The sequence below is a fragment of the Haliotis asinina genome, chromosome 11 (assembly GCF_037392515.1).
Source record: "Haliotis asinina isolate JCU_RB_2024 chromosome 11, JCU_Hal_asi_v2, whole genome shotgun sequence".
NCBI classification, from domain to species: domain Eukaryota; kingdom Metazoa; phylum Mollusca; class Gastropoda; order Lepetellida; family Haliotidae; genus Haliotis; species Haliotis asinina.
The window spans coordinates 22120716-22134456 of record NC_090290.1 but is presented as its reverse complement, the minus strand read 5'-3'; the positions used below and the strand labels follow the sequence as shown (position 1 = coordinate 22134456).

The window sequence follows — 13741 nt, the reverse complement described above, 5'->3', positions numbered from 1 at the left end:
ACATCACATGAATATGCTGATATTCATCATTGCAGTACAACATGAAGCTAGCTCATAGCTGGTGTCCTGGCCATGTTGATGCTGGAACAGCGTATATCCTCACTCACTCACAGGGTAGAACATGATTTTGTAGCACACACCATTCAAACTGCTATCAACAATGATGCATTGGAATCATACTCGCCGTATTACAAGAACAGTGTTCTGAGTAGACGGAAACCAGATGCAGAGGGATGAATCATGAAATAACTCACTTAACATTGCATGAAGATGAACTGAGGACTGGACAGTTTGTAGTCCGTGTGTAAGGGTGGCGGGTATTATTGCATTTTTTAAAACAAACAAGTGCTAAAGGTGAGGATTTTTACAAGAGGTCACATCTGCTGGCTGGGTCGCTTAAAAGACCAAGATACACATTAGATATGAGACAGGGGAGATAATTTATTTTTAAAAAAAAGAAATGGTTTCAGAGATGCTGAAAGCCAGGTGAACAAACCCAAAAATCTGGAATTTGCAAATAAGCATGGTATTTTCTTTGTATGGCTTGAATGATTTTGGCTTTAAAGTGTGAGTGCCAATTAAAAAAATCTTGTGATTACTCCTGCAAAGCTCTTAAGCGCAGAAGTGATCGTAACTCGCATACTGTAGCAGAATTTGTCAAGTAGTTAAAGTGTTTGCTCCCTCATGGGAAGAATGTTTGAAGACCACTTCTGGTGTCACCCCACCATGATATTGCTAAAAGTGACATAAAACCAAACTCGCTCACATCTATGACTGCTGATCTACAGGGATCACTTTGTGGAAGAGAGTACGAAAACAAGACCACTAAGTTTGTGATAATCGTTTATTCAGTCCTGCATGATGTTCTACAGAACATACCACTTTCAATCTTCAATTTCAACCTAAGGCAGTTTAAGATGACACACGTTTCAAAACTTGATGAAAATTTGCAGCGAGCTTGCATAGTCTCAGTTTAGCAGGATGGAATGTTAGTGTATGTTTCCATGCAAGATTATTAATTTCAAAACAAGAATTTGAGAAAAGCTTGAAAATAAGTTAATACCCACATTTTACAACTGAACCCCAATTAAAATATTTGTTTAGAATAACTAGGTTTCGCCCAGTCCATTTGTCTAACATCATGGAAAATACTGGTGGTTTAAACAAGCATAATAGCAATTCATAACATGAAACAAAGATGGCTGCCAAGGTCAAATATATTCTTGCATATGTCACTAGTTCCACCGATCTTCGTATCGGAATATGTGGAAATATGATCAAAATCACAACCAAAGATCACTTGATTATTATACAATGCAACAAAGAATCTACTGACAAAAACTGGACAAGCTCATTGTCTGGTGATCGATGAAATGTCTGTACATAACGTATTGCACCTGGTGTAGCGTAACTCTAGAACTACCCACTCTACCATCATAAAAAAAAATAAGTATGTACATGCAACAGTCAGCTTAAAGTTTAACAGACAAAAATGGGAAAAGTGTACATGTGACTTTTCAAATTAAATACTCAAAAGGAAAACCGGTGCCTTTAAATGCTTTAAATGTCCAGTGTTATAAGAGGACAAATCTACTCTCAACTTTGAAATCCTCACTTGAGAAAATTAAACAGCTGAACCACAAAACTTGTGAAGTAGAATTGAAAGTGACAAGTATGAGGTATGAGTTTGAAAGCAGTCTGGACGAATTGTAACATTTCTCATGTACAATACAGATAACAATACATGACAGAAACTCAACTGCATGCAAGTTTTCCAAACAGTTCCTACACCACGACTTCATGACAATCAACATCAAACAAGTGCTGTGAGAGATCCCTGACTGATTTGCACTGTACTCCTCACACCACAAACATCTGCCATTGCTATGCAAATAGTTGACACACAATGACATGAATGTACAATTCTTTGATTAAATACTAATGTCTGGATTATCATATATTCCTGTTTTGCAGTTTAACCCTGCACAATGCACGGGGAACATCTCCAGTATAATTGCTTTGTATTATGGGTTCGAATGAGAGAGACTGCGACCACTTGGGTCCTCACTAGCTTGTAGCTAGTTCCACAGATATAACTTCGTTCAACAGCGTATCAAATATACAGCTGTACCATCAGGTAGGTAGCCTTATGAAGTCATATCATTAGTTGCAGCATATCTATGCAGTCATATGCGTGGCTACACTGTCAGAAATGTATCATTGTCAGATTTTCATCCATAACATCAGATATATAACACAAATTGATATACCGTCAGATATGTGGCTATACCATCTGATATCCAGCCATACTATCCAAAATGTCGCTATATAATTCAATATCCAGCTTTACCATCCAATATGCAGACATATCGTGTGATATCCAGTCATACCATCTGATATCCAGCCTTACCAACGGATATGCAGCTATACCACCTGATATCCAGTCATACCATCCAGTATCCAGGAATATCATCTGATATGCAACCCAATTATCCAATAGCTCTAGTCAGATACTGTGCCACTCCCTCCTCCATTATCTAGATGTGTCCACTGAGTATTGGCATGTTCCAACACATTTATCCCTTAATCAAAGGTTGAGGTCAATATTCCTGCAAGCGCCAAGAAACTTGTTCCTATAAATGCAACCAACAAATGACCTATGATTCCCAATGTTCAACACAGCTTCCACTTTACCAGTCACAGATCCAAAGAACAGTCTTTCATTTTTCAACAGAATCAGCAGACGTCAATTTCACATCATTTTATATGCAGCTGTGTGGAGCTACATCACCACAACGCAAGGCTCCCATGACTCAAAAGCTCCTGTGACAACAGGGTATCATTGAACATTCCTCAGACTTCTCTCTTGACTGCCTGTATAGTTTACAGTGACAGTGTTGTGAGTTCACTCATTGCCGTCTGCTTGTATATCCATACCTGAAAACAATCCAATTGACTGTACATTGCTTGTCCATCTTGATTCCATACATTATTGCAGGTCAATCCATTTGATAAGAATTCCACTGGAGTTCCTCGATCTCTCCAGCTCTCACTAACCTTATAGCTTTTCTTATTGCACCATCAAGCTCCTATCTACAAACATGCTAGTGTAATGCACTCACGCTATATTGCATTCAAAAGCACGCAAGAGTTATGAATGCCATGGGTTTGACACAATAATCACAGCACTATCCATGATGTTGATGTTATTGTCCCAAGTATCACTGATCATCATTTCACCCTTCATATCTCATCTTCATCCGAGGACAAGTTCAAGGTTATGAGTAATCACTTGTGTCCTCATCAAATCAGACAAATGTTATCTCATCTTCATCCGAGGACAAGTTCACTGTTATGATTAATTACTTGTGTGTTCATCAAATCAGACAAATGTTTCTGGATAAGACTGTTCATTTAATCATCCACAGAAAATTGATGTAGTTCATCAGTTTGATGTGTGATTACGATGCAATCACATGAACGTTTTTGGATCAATTTCATCAGCAAGCAGTCGTATTTACGTCCATCACAAGCTGCGGTCATATCCCTCTCTCTATATCCAGTATCACATTGTATCACTTTTAAAACATGGCAAGAGTTGCTTCCCTTTATGCCTTATACCCAAACAAGCAATAGTTTGTTGGCACATGAAGGGACATGGTCCGAGTTCCTGCACGAACATGACATCCGATGGGTGCTGGTCAAGGTACTGACCACACAAGTCTCCATCTCTGTCTGGTCAGCTCCAGTCTGGAGTGCAGGTCAATGGCACAAAATGAAGGCAACCACTTGTGGTATTTGCATCTGTAGTAATAGCACCATCTGTCAACTCCTGTTCTCCAGCTACCTGTTCACTCCAGACTTTCTGTCACCAGCCTTTGTGTTGATCCCGTTCATGCTGGTTTTCTCGGTCATCTGTATTGCACTCTGTCTTTTCATCATTTCGTTTGTTTCTCGAACAAGTTCCTCCAACTTTCTCTGTTCCTCCTGAATTCTCTGCTGTGCTAAAATCTTCTCGTCCGATGGACTTGTCGCTTTCTTCTGAAGCAGGCTTGATCTGCGTTCTGGGGGTGGGGGCTTGACCTTCTTCTCACCTGTACTCTCCCGACGGACAACCTCTGCTGATGTCCGCCTCATGACAACACCCCCTTGCTGTGAGTCCAGACTCGCACTTGAACTTGTGCTCTCGCTGCTGCTTCCTCGCTCTTCCCGAGATAATCTCTTCCCTTCTTCCGTACTTGCTTTGTTTATTATGCGTTCGGGGGCCACTTTCTGACTTTGAAGATCTGGACGATTCATATTTGCATATATTCCTGCAACAAGATCCTTCTCAAACTTAGACGTGGGTTTCTTGGGAGGAGTCGGCTTTGGCGTGGATGATACCGGCCCACGACCTTGACCTTCCTCTGACTCGTCAGGTGATGGTGAGGTTACAGAGACAGTACGAACTGGAGACATAACATTGCCATTGGCTGTATTGGAACTATTGGAAATACTTGCAGTCGGCAGACGGCTACTTTTCCTTGGAGGAGGTGGTGGAGGAACCTTTTTCTGTTTACCGTCAGAACTCTCCCCCTTCCTGCTGCTTGGGGATGTAGGTTGGGAGGATGATTTGCCAGATCCTCGTGGAATGCTCAGCTGAGATCGTGTGGGTGAGGTGTCGCTCTTTACAATATATGTATCATTCAGATTATTTGGCTGGGATCCTCCTCCAGTACCAGAAGTTAAACTTGATGATGGTATTCTCACAGTATAGTCCATTGTCATTCTCAAAGGGTTCACCTCCTTCTCTGGAGATTTTGGTGGAGACATGTCCCCGAAGAAGGCTGCTCTTGCTGCATATTTATCTGTTGGTTTTTTAGCTTCATTCTCACATTTCATGCCCACATTACTGATTTTCTCCGTGGTTTCCGTCAGCGGCATGGATGCATGTGGTGGTGCTGACTTCGGCCCGCAGTCCACTGTGTCCCTGAAGTCCACATCCCCATCACCTTCTGATGCCGGGCGCAGAGCTCGGGAGGCAAGTTCCAGAGACTTCCCCATCTTGAGAGCTTCCTGTTGGGTAGAGATCTTCTTCTTCCTCTCACGGGATGTCTCAGCTGCCTGTGGAGATCAAACACAGGCATTACAAAAAAAGATATCCACATGAATCAGAATATCACATATTCAGCAATATCTGAAGCCTGTTTACTGATATTAACACACAACACATTCTGAAAGTGAAAGGCTGTATGGTATTGTCACAATGAACACTGAAGTTCCATTCCCAACATGGGTACAATGTGTGAAGCTTATTTCTGGTATATCCTGTCGTGGTATTCCTGGAATATTGCTGAGAGCAGCATAAAACCCACCTCACTCACTCACTGACTAACCTAATACAGGAAAACCCTATTCTTTCAGAAACCTTTTCTGAAGTTTATGTTTTTAATTCAGATATACATTATCGAAACTCTTTAAAATCATTCAAACTTGTTAAATAGTTACTAATTCAACTCTAGCCTCAATTATTCAATTATGAGGATAATTTTCATAAACACATGCTCAAGAAACTCCCCGGGAAAGTGTGACCCTTGCAACCCCATTGGCAAATTACGTTTCTGCAATCTTTGGACACATTTATTGTAAAAAAATATAAAAAAGACGCAAAACACATAATAAATTGTTCTTTGATTTCCTGAAGTTTTCAGAAGTTTAACCTTTGACCTTGTGTGACATCACAACACACATAACAAGGAGAAGCCAACTTACACATCCCGCGAGGTAGAGACAATAGTTTATCCGTACCTCAATCTTCGCTACTCGGGTGTCATGGTTGGGTACAATGGCTCGGATGTTTTCTAGAACATTCTTCCTGTCTTCGTCACCTACTTCCTTCAGGTTGGAGGCTATTGGGGGAATCTGGGGCGGACGATGCTCTTGGACCGATGCCAGCCTGTGGAATATGGTCAAACGGTTTCAGAACAGGAAGAGAAATGAAATTAATAAGGTAACATGCATTTGATCACTGGATTGTCTGGTTCAGACTGGATTATGGCCGACCGCTGCCATAATATATGTAACATGATGGATCATGGGTGATTCCCGCACGTTCATAAAGAATAAAAATATAGGAAAGATTCCACTTGAAAAAGGTACGACACATAATTTACTAAAAGCCACAAGGGCCTGCAAAATATTTTAAACTGATGACCCAATACAATAACAACCAGCGCTGAGCATCCGTGACATTTATTTCGAATGCTGCGCTTATCATGATGGTGAAGTGGGGTAGCCTAGTGGTGAAAGTGCCACCCAAAAAACATCTTGCTAAAAAAACAGGTCCAATTGTCCAAATAGGTACAATGTGTGAAGCCCATTTCTGGTGTTCTCCGCCATGATATTGCTGGAATATAGCTAAAAATGGCATAAAACTACAACTCACTCCCTCATCCCGGTGAGTCAGACATGAGCAACTCGTACCGTTTGAGTGTGTACAACGTCCCTGTCAACTTCTTGCATCTCTTCAGGTCTGCCTCTAGCTTCTCCGGTTCTTCCTTCAGGAACCTGGAACACGCAAGCCTAACACAATGTACTGAACTGATTAAAGAAAAACACAACACAGACACGAGGTCTTACTGGCAACATCAAAGGTTAACATGATTCTAAAGTATGTTCTGACAAAGACTAGTCTTAATGATGATGTCAAGGCTTAAAGTGATTCTCAGTAACGTCCTAAGATGGACCAGGTATTAATTCAATGTAGAAATGATTGTCAATAGTGTTCTGACAGCCTCAAGGACCATGCAAAAGGTTAAAGTGATTCTCAGTGACGTCCTAAGACAGACCAGGTATAAATTCAAAGTCAAAACGATTGTCAATAGTGTTCTGACAAAGACTGGTCTTAATGACACTGTCAGAGGTTCAAGTGATTCTCAGTGACGTCCTAAGACAGACCAGGTATAAATTCAAAGTCAAAATGATTGTCAATAGTGTTCTGACAAAGGCTGGACTCAAGGACAATGTCAAGGGTTAGCACGATTGTAAGGAGAGTAAAGACTGTATCCTACTTCTCCTCCTGCACCACAATCTCCATCTCCCCCGCCATCACCGACTTCAGCTGCTCCTGCAGTGCCGGATACCTTGCTGTGAACATCAACACAGAATATATATCATGTAGTTAGACTGTGTGGAAAAGACCAAAGTTGCTGTACATATTCATGTTTATCCTTGGTTCCATATGAAAATGTGCACCCAAATTTGGCCCGCATGCACGCATGCACAAAGGATGTTGAAAAATCATAACTTCAAAGGTATTAACAACAATATTAAAAAGTAAAGTTTTTTTCACTCAAAGAAATTATCAGACCTAACATGTACACACATTATAAATAATCAACAACACTGAAGTATAATTAGGCCAAAGACACACTCAGTTTGTGTCTCTAAACATAAATGCTAAATCATCTCCGTAATTCAAAGAAATATTTTCCAAGTGTCAAGTTTATTTTACAGTCTGACTGAATAATAAGTGTGTATCTGTGTCTCACTAATTAAGAAATAGTGACTTTATCGAATGTGCACTATAAACACATTCGGAGGCAAGGCTAATGTCCACCTGAACAAATATGGGAACATATATATGCAGATAAGCAGGTGGTGCAAGTCCATTGGATGACATTTTGGTAATTCATTCGTAAAAATCATTACAAAAAATTGGAAAGGTCTTGAATGATGTCACAAAAAGCCATTTCCAAGGGATTTGAGAATTACCATTTTCAACAAAACTCACACAGACCAGAAAATAAGAAAAAGAACCATTTTAACTTTTTTACCTTTGAGATCAGCCAGTGACTTGGTGACATTACTTAGTATCAGAGCCATTCCTTCGACGTCGGTCATGTTGACTCGACACTGGCGGGATATGACATCTGCTCGCAACTCTTCCACACTGGACTCGAGATCACTGAAACAAGATGACAGATGTAGAAAAGCTGGAATCCTTATGTTTTAAATAGGGATCCTTGATATATCCAGGTAACAATGCACTGAGATTTATTTTATAAATATTCATTTGTTTAACAGGTGATGGCACCATTGTCTACACAATACACTCTCCTGGTGGGGTGGTGGGGTAGTCTAGCGTTCACATTCACTATATTCCTGGCATATAACGGTTGTCTGTAAAGAATCAAAACTAGACAATCCAGTGATTGATATCATCAGCATCAATCCATGCTGTTTGGGTATGATGACATGAAGCTAAAGTAGATACCAAGCCTGACTTCATCACTGATCCTGACCCATGAATCTCCATGTTATTAATAGTCTTCAGCCTTCTGTGCTTGGCTTAAGAGGCAGCTTACAAGATCAGATGGTCAGACTCACTAACTTGGTTGACATGTGTCTTTGTATCACAATTGCTTAGATCAATGCTCATGCTATTGAACACTGGATTATTCACTGACTGCTGCCATATTGATGTAATATTGCTCACTGTGGCTTAAAACTCAACTCATTCACTCATCCATCCTGTCACATTACTTAAGCAGCATAGGACACTGGGGACAAATTCTAACTGGGAATATTCATTCACAGGAACATTAGACTCCACAATACATACATGCACAAGTAGCTGAATTCTCGAAGGATCAGTAACAGACACCATCTGACTGATCTGAGAACCAATCCAATCCACACAGAACTGATCTGACAATATCACCTTCAGCAGAATGCTATTGGCTTCAACGCAGGAACTCTACAGGATCAGAGATATTATTGCCTCTGTCAACTCACGTCAACTCTTTGGCTATCTTGGCCTTGTCCTCGATGTACGTGTGTCTGTCCATGTCTGTCTCAGACCTCTGGCGCCGGACCACCTGAGTGCTGGAACCCGGAACTGTCCGCAGCACATCCTGACAACAACAGATCTCCATATCACACACTGTAACAACCTGTGTGGATCCTACACTGACAGGGTGATTACATGATCTACCATTCTGTTAGTTTTGTCACAATGGTCCAGTTGCTGTAAGCAGGTAGTTTGAACCATTCTACTGAAATACGCTTTCAGCTGAAACTGTTTTATTGCTGCATGTCATTATCTGAATTCTTTCAAAGACACATATATTAAATGACATACTATGACATATATATGATTTTCTGGACAATAGAAAATGTGGAATAAAAAACCCAAAAAAACCCCAAACATTCTGATAGATATTTTAAAACGTGGGGGTAATCATGAAGTGTCTTAGTGAAACAATTTCCTTAGATGTGTCTAATGACATATTTTGTCATGTCTCTGAAAGTATGTGCCCAAATGTCAGTACAAACTCACAATGAGTCTGCAGGCAATCTCTCTGCTGGCTTCTGACCAATGTCCACCTATCATATCGTTGATGATGGGCTTCAGAATCATGTCACATGACCTACCTTCAGGTGGACGATGGTCTTTTGGATTGTGTCCACCATGTCTTCCTTGTTGATTTGCTGCATGCGACGCAATCCACGCAGCTCGACCTTCAGCTCTGACGCCTTCTGCCGAATGTTGAGAATGGACTCCCGCAGATCGGCATCTCGCTGTTCAGAGCCAGTCAACGTCCCACTCTGACTGGACACCGTGGGGATGTCTGACATACCTGAAACAAGAGGTCAGCGGATGAAGGGAGGTAACTCCTAAAGTCCACCAACACATCAGTTCAGAGCTTGATTATTTTACAGAAATGCAGATGTTCTTACAAGTGTTCACTGTTCCTTGGTCAAGCATTGAATTTAATCTAACAAAGCTAAAAGGAACATCGCGACAAGTAGCCAGTTAATTTATTACACCTTATTTCATAGTGGATTTCAACTGAGGGGACAAAGTATGGCGAGTATCTCTGCCCACAACATCCCCAAACTTAAAAAAAATTTCATAACCATCAAATTTGACTTTTCCTTCAGGCAAAGATGACTTTTACCCTACTGTGCCGAATTACTGTCCAGAATGACAGGGTTTCATCTTAGAGAAGCCTTTCTCAAGTTCAAAAGACACCAACTTTGGAAAAAGTTAACAGTAAAAATGGCTTTTCCAAATCTGAAATAATTATTGCAATGTTCCTCATACCAGCAGTGACCCCAACAAGAACAGTTTAAACTAAGGAGATGAGAGAAAAGATTCTTAATAAAACAAAATATTTAAATATGAAAATAAAAGAACAAGGAGAAAAATGCAAAAACAGAAGCAGGTAAATGGATAATCAAACATGATGGAGAAGCAAGGACCTAAAATACATGCAGGATCAAACAAGGATCAAAAGCTGAACAGAAACATCTGTTTGATGATGAAGGATTACCCTGCATAAGTAAAACTTAAGGATCTGTGTTTAAGGAACTGAGAGACCTTGGTATGATGTTTGTTGGAGTTGACTAACGTGTTGCTGGTTCCTAAAACACCAATCCACCATTCAGAGGTTGAAATAGTCAGAGGAATTTTACTCAACCCAAGGCAAGTGCAAACTGACCTGCCACAAGAAATACTTTTCCCTTTCGTCTGACATGAAGAGTGAGTGAGTATGGTTTTACATCACTTTTAGAAAAAATTCCAGTAAAATCTCACCAAGGGACACCAGAAATGGGACTCACACATAGTACCTATAGGGAGAATTGAACCCGCCCCCACCACCTATGACGTAAAGAAGTATGGATTAAAATTTCACAGATAAAGTACATATTTGAATATTAGTATCGGATATTTATATAGTGCACATATCCTTGAACTTGTGCACGCTCAAGGTGCTCGTATTTCATTTTAATTCTCACTGACTCTCTAAGGGTATTAAAATTTGTTGTCATCTAATTAGTGAAACACGAGTGGACTAATGAGATCCTCACAGTTAGCATCTAATGTTTTTGGGCTTTTTTCACATGACTACAAAGATAATTCGACCACAATGATCAATTGGCTTCTCAAGCTTGTTAACGTCAGTTAGAAAGTGACAGGAAGTGGTAACTTGAAATCCTTGCCTTAGCAGTTGTGGGTTCTCACAAGTGACATACTGACGATCTCATTACAATCAGAGTTCTTACTTAAATATGATTCCTCTTTGTTTGAGGATTTGATGACCCCTGCATAGGAGGTGATGTCAGGTGAATGATGTACGAACTGTGATGTGAGCCTAAATAAAGGATGTCTGGGCTGGTGAGTCAATCAGAGGTCAGTTTTATGAAATGTTTGGCTTTGCTTATGTTCTACCTTGATTGGAATTTTGGTTTAAACAAAGAAAAGAAATCAAAAGCATAAATATCATCAATGGAAGTCATTTTTTCTTCAATTCTATGATATACAGAAAAGGCTGGGGGTGTAAAATATGAATAAAAAATTAAAATGCATGAATAACAAAAATGTGTTGTCATCATGAATCACAATAATATATTGAGTTGTCATCAAGGACTGATTATGTTCAAGCATTAAAATCAGCTTCACCAGTTTGAATGCTTTGGTCACCCAGAATATAGGATCCTCAACACTCACTGGCTAATTTCAAAGTTCAACTGAAATAACTTCCTATAGCGATGCAGTTGGATGTGCAGACACAGATGGTTATTTTATTAAGATAGCTTTAGAAAAGGGTCCCTATCAACAAAACATTCCTAATGCGATGTCATTCGTCAGCCTACGCTAACTAGTTACATCAAGTCAAAACAGTATGAATGCTTGGTAGAACAGGACCTTGGTTTCTATTTGAGGTACAGGACACAAACAATTTCATTCAATTTTGACAAGGCACCACACAAAATGGTGTGGCACATATGGCAAATCTGCATTGGAAATGAGACATGGCAAAGGGGAAGCAAGCGTCTTCAATATGGCCACACACTCAAATGTGAAGTGATGTCATGGTGAATGTCCTTTGAACCTCAGACACATTCTTCCTGAGTAAACCCTTGTTGTCATGCATAGTGTACGATGCATTAGTGTAAACATGTCCAATAGCAGGTAAATATTTGCATATTTTATACCACTCAAAAGAAGTTAAAAATCGCCTAATTTGTCTACATGACTTAAGCAAATCGGCTGGATCCACACAACACAATATGTTTTTGTATTACTTCAGTCATGGACAGCATATGTGGTTTTGACAAATTAAATACATTCATACATAAAATTGGGTGATCTTTAATTTCTTCTGAGTAGTATCGATGATGGGTAGAATTATAATGCATTCAGCTGTTAGTACTAAAATTCAAAATTTGACCAGAGCTGCTTTAAATGATGATTGAAGGAATATGCATTATTCGACTTTAAGTCTTGTTCCAGAAACTGAAGTAAACCATGCTTATGCCACTTGGTGATTCAACCCAGATCTACTTTGAAGAACCAATACTTTTACCATTCGGCTACCCTTTAATTTGTAAAATGAATTAACCAAATGTACAGGTATCTATGATGTTTGAGTCCCCCATCCACTCATTGCCTAATATCAGTTTCTCTTTCTCACTATATGGGACTAGAGATTGCCAGTTAGAATATTGTGCCCATTTGCAAGGCAGGACTCATTGATTTGGTACAAAACAAGATATTTTAAAACATTCAAGCTATTCTATTCCCTCGTCCAGAAAGACATTACTCCATGACTAAACTGTAAATATTCATCAAAGAAAATCAGCATCAGTAGAGGTTTCCTTAGGGCAGCCATCTTGCTTTCAAAAATATCCCGGTAATATTACTTTTGTTGCCTGTGAAACGAAAACCACAGCCAACATACAAGATGTGTGCATTGGAAGGTTTTAAAACGAAATTAATTCAGTTCTACTAGTGATAAATTGCTCTGGTCAAATTTGACAGAAAACCATCCACCCATAACCGCGACGTCTGTGAAGGTTTAGACATTTCATGATGCATGTCGGTAAGGTAAGGCAGCGGGTAGCAACAAACATTTCTAACTATATGCGTTGTCCTTCACCAATATTAGTACCTGTTACTGTCACCTTCCGCTCGGTGTTATACGCTGAAATAGACATCATGTCACTTGTTGCAGTTACCATGGTTACAAAATGCAGCAATCACAGTTGTGTCCCTTTGTTTTGTCTGTATAACTATACTAAACTTATGCTCTATGAATGCACTTTATATCATGCATTATTCTCATGCATCTTTCTCTCCATTAATTGGTTACTCAAGACATTTTTTCCATTCATTTTTAAAGTCAGGAACGTTAAATATATTACACTTGTATAGAATGCTCAGTTAGTTACAGTCATGACTGAGATCCCAAATACACAAAAATGTATATAATAATAACTTGCTACCTGAACAAAACAATTCATATCAATCACGAAATATGAGACTTTCATTCCCTATCTCATTCAGTACTAACACCACATCATTTGTTTCATTGCCTAAAATATCAAATCAGACCAAAAACTTGCCCCTTCATCTTTCATTTTAAACAGTTAATCAAATTTCATAAAAGTCATCTCAAACATTTGCATCAATCACAAAAAATTAATGTCAATCCCAAAAGCTGAAAATTCCTGATACAAATATCCCTTGGCAAATTGATTGAGAAATGAAATAATTAATTAGCAAGTCATTAATTACGTCATTAGTAGAGTCATTAACTAGAATTAGAGTGGAAGATGTTAAAACCGGCATTTGTCCAATCCGGCAAGTTGTCAACACTGGCACATAATCTCAGTCCCATCCGTGGCTTGTACATGTATCATCAGCTCCATAATCCGGCACATTATCTAAACTGGATTATTTCTTCAGTGAGTG

At 39.5% G+C, this 13741-nt stretch overlaps 1 protein-coding gene across 27 annotated transcripts in view; it reads right to left on the bottom strand.

Annotated features, from left to right (window-relative positions):
- Positions 1 to 830: 830 nt before the first annotated feature.
- LOC137256363 (coiled-coil domain-containing protein AGAP005037-like) overlaps positions 831 to 13741 on the bottom strand; it is a 240659-nt gene continuing 227748 nt past the window's right edge. For 12 of the 27 annotated variants that reach the window (XM_067794154.1, XM_067794160.1, XM_067794155.1 and 9 more), the window contains 8 exons: positions 12939 to 12971; positions 9415 to 9620; positions 8776 to 8894; positions 7815 to 7945; positions 7050 to 7125; positions 6463 to 6561; positions 5788 to 5935; positions 831 to 5103 (listed from right to left, as the gene is read on the bottom strand). In XM_067794154.1, the coding sequence (XP_067650255.1) occupies positions 3844 to 5103; positions 5788 to 5935; positions 6463 to 6561; positions 7050 to 7125; positions 7815 to 7945; positions 8776 to 8894; positions 9415 to 9620; positions 12939 to 12971 (2072 nt within the window). In that variant the 3' untranslated portion in view covers positions 831 to 3843. The remainder of the gene's footprint in view (positions 5104 to 5787; positions 5936 to 6462; positions 6562 to 7049; positions 7126 to 7814; positions 7946 to 8775; positions 8895 to 9414; positions 9621 to 12938; positions 12972 to 13741) is intronic. The other 15 variants (XM_067794165.1, XM_067794157.1, XM_067794161.1 and 12 more) reach the window with 3 other exon arrangements.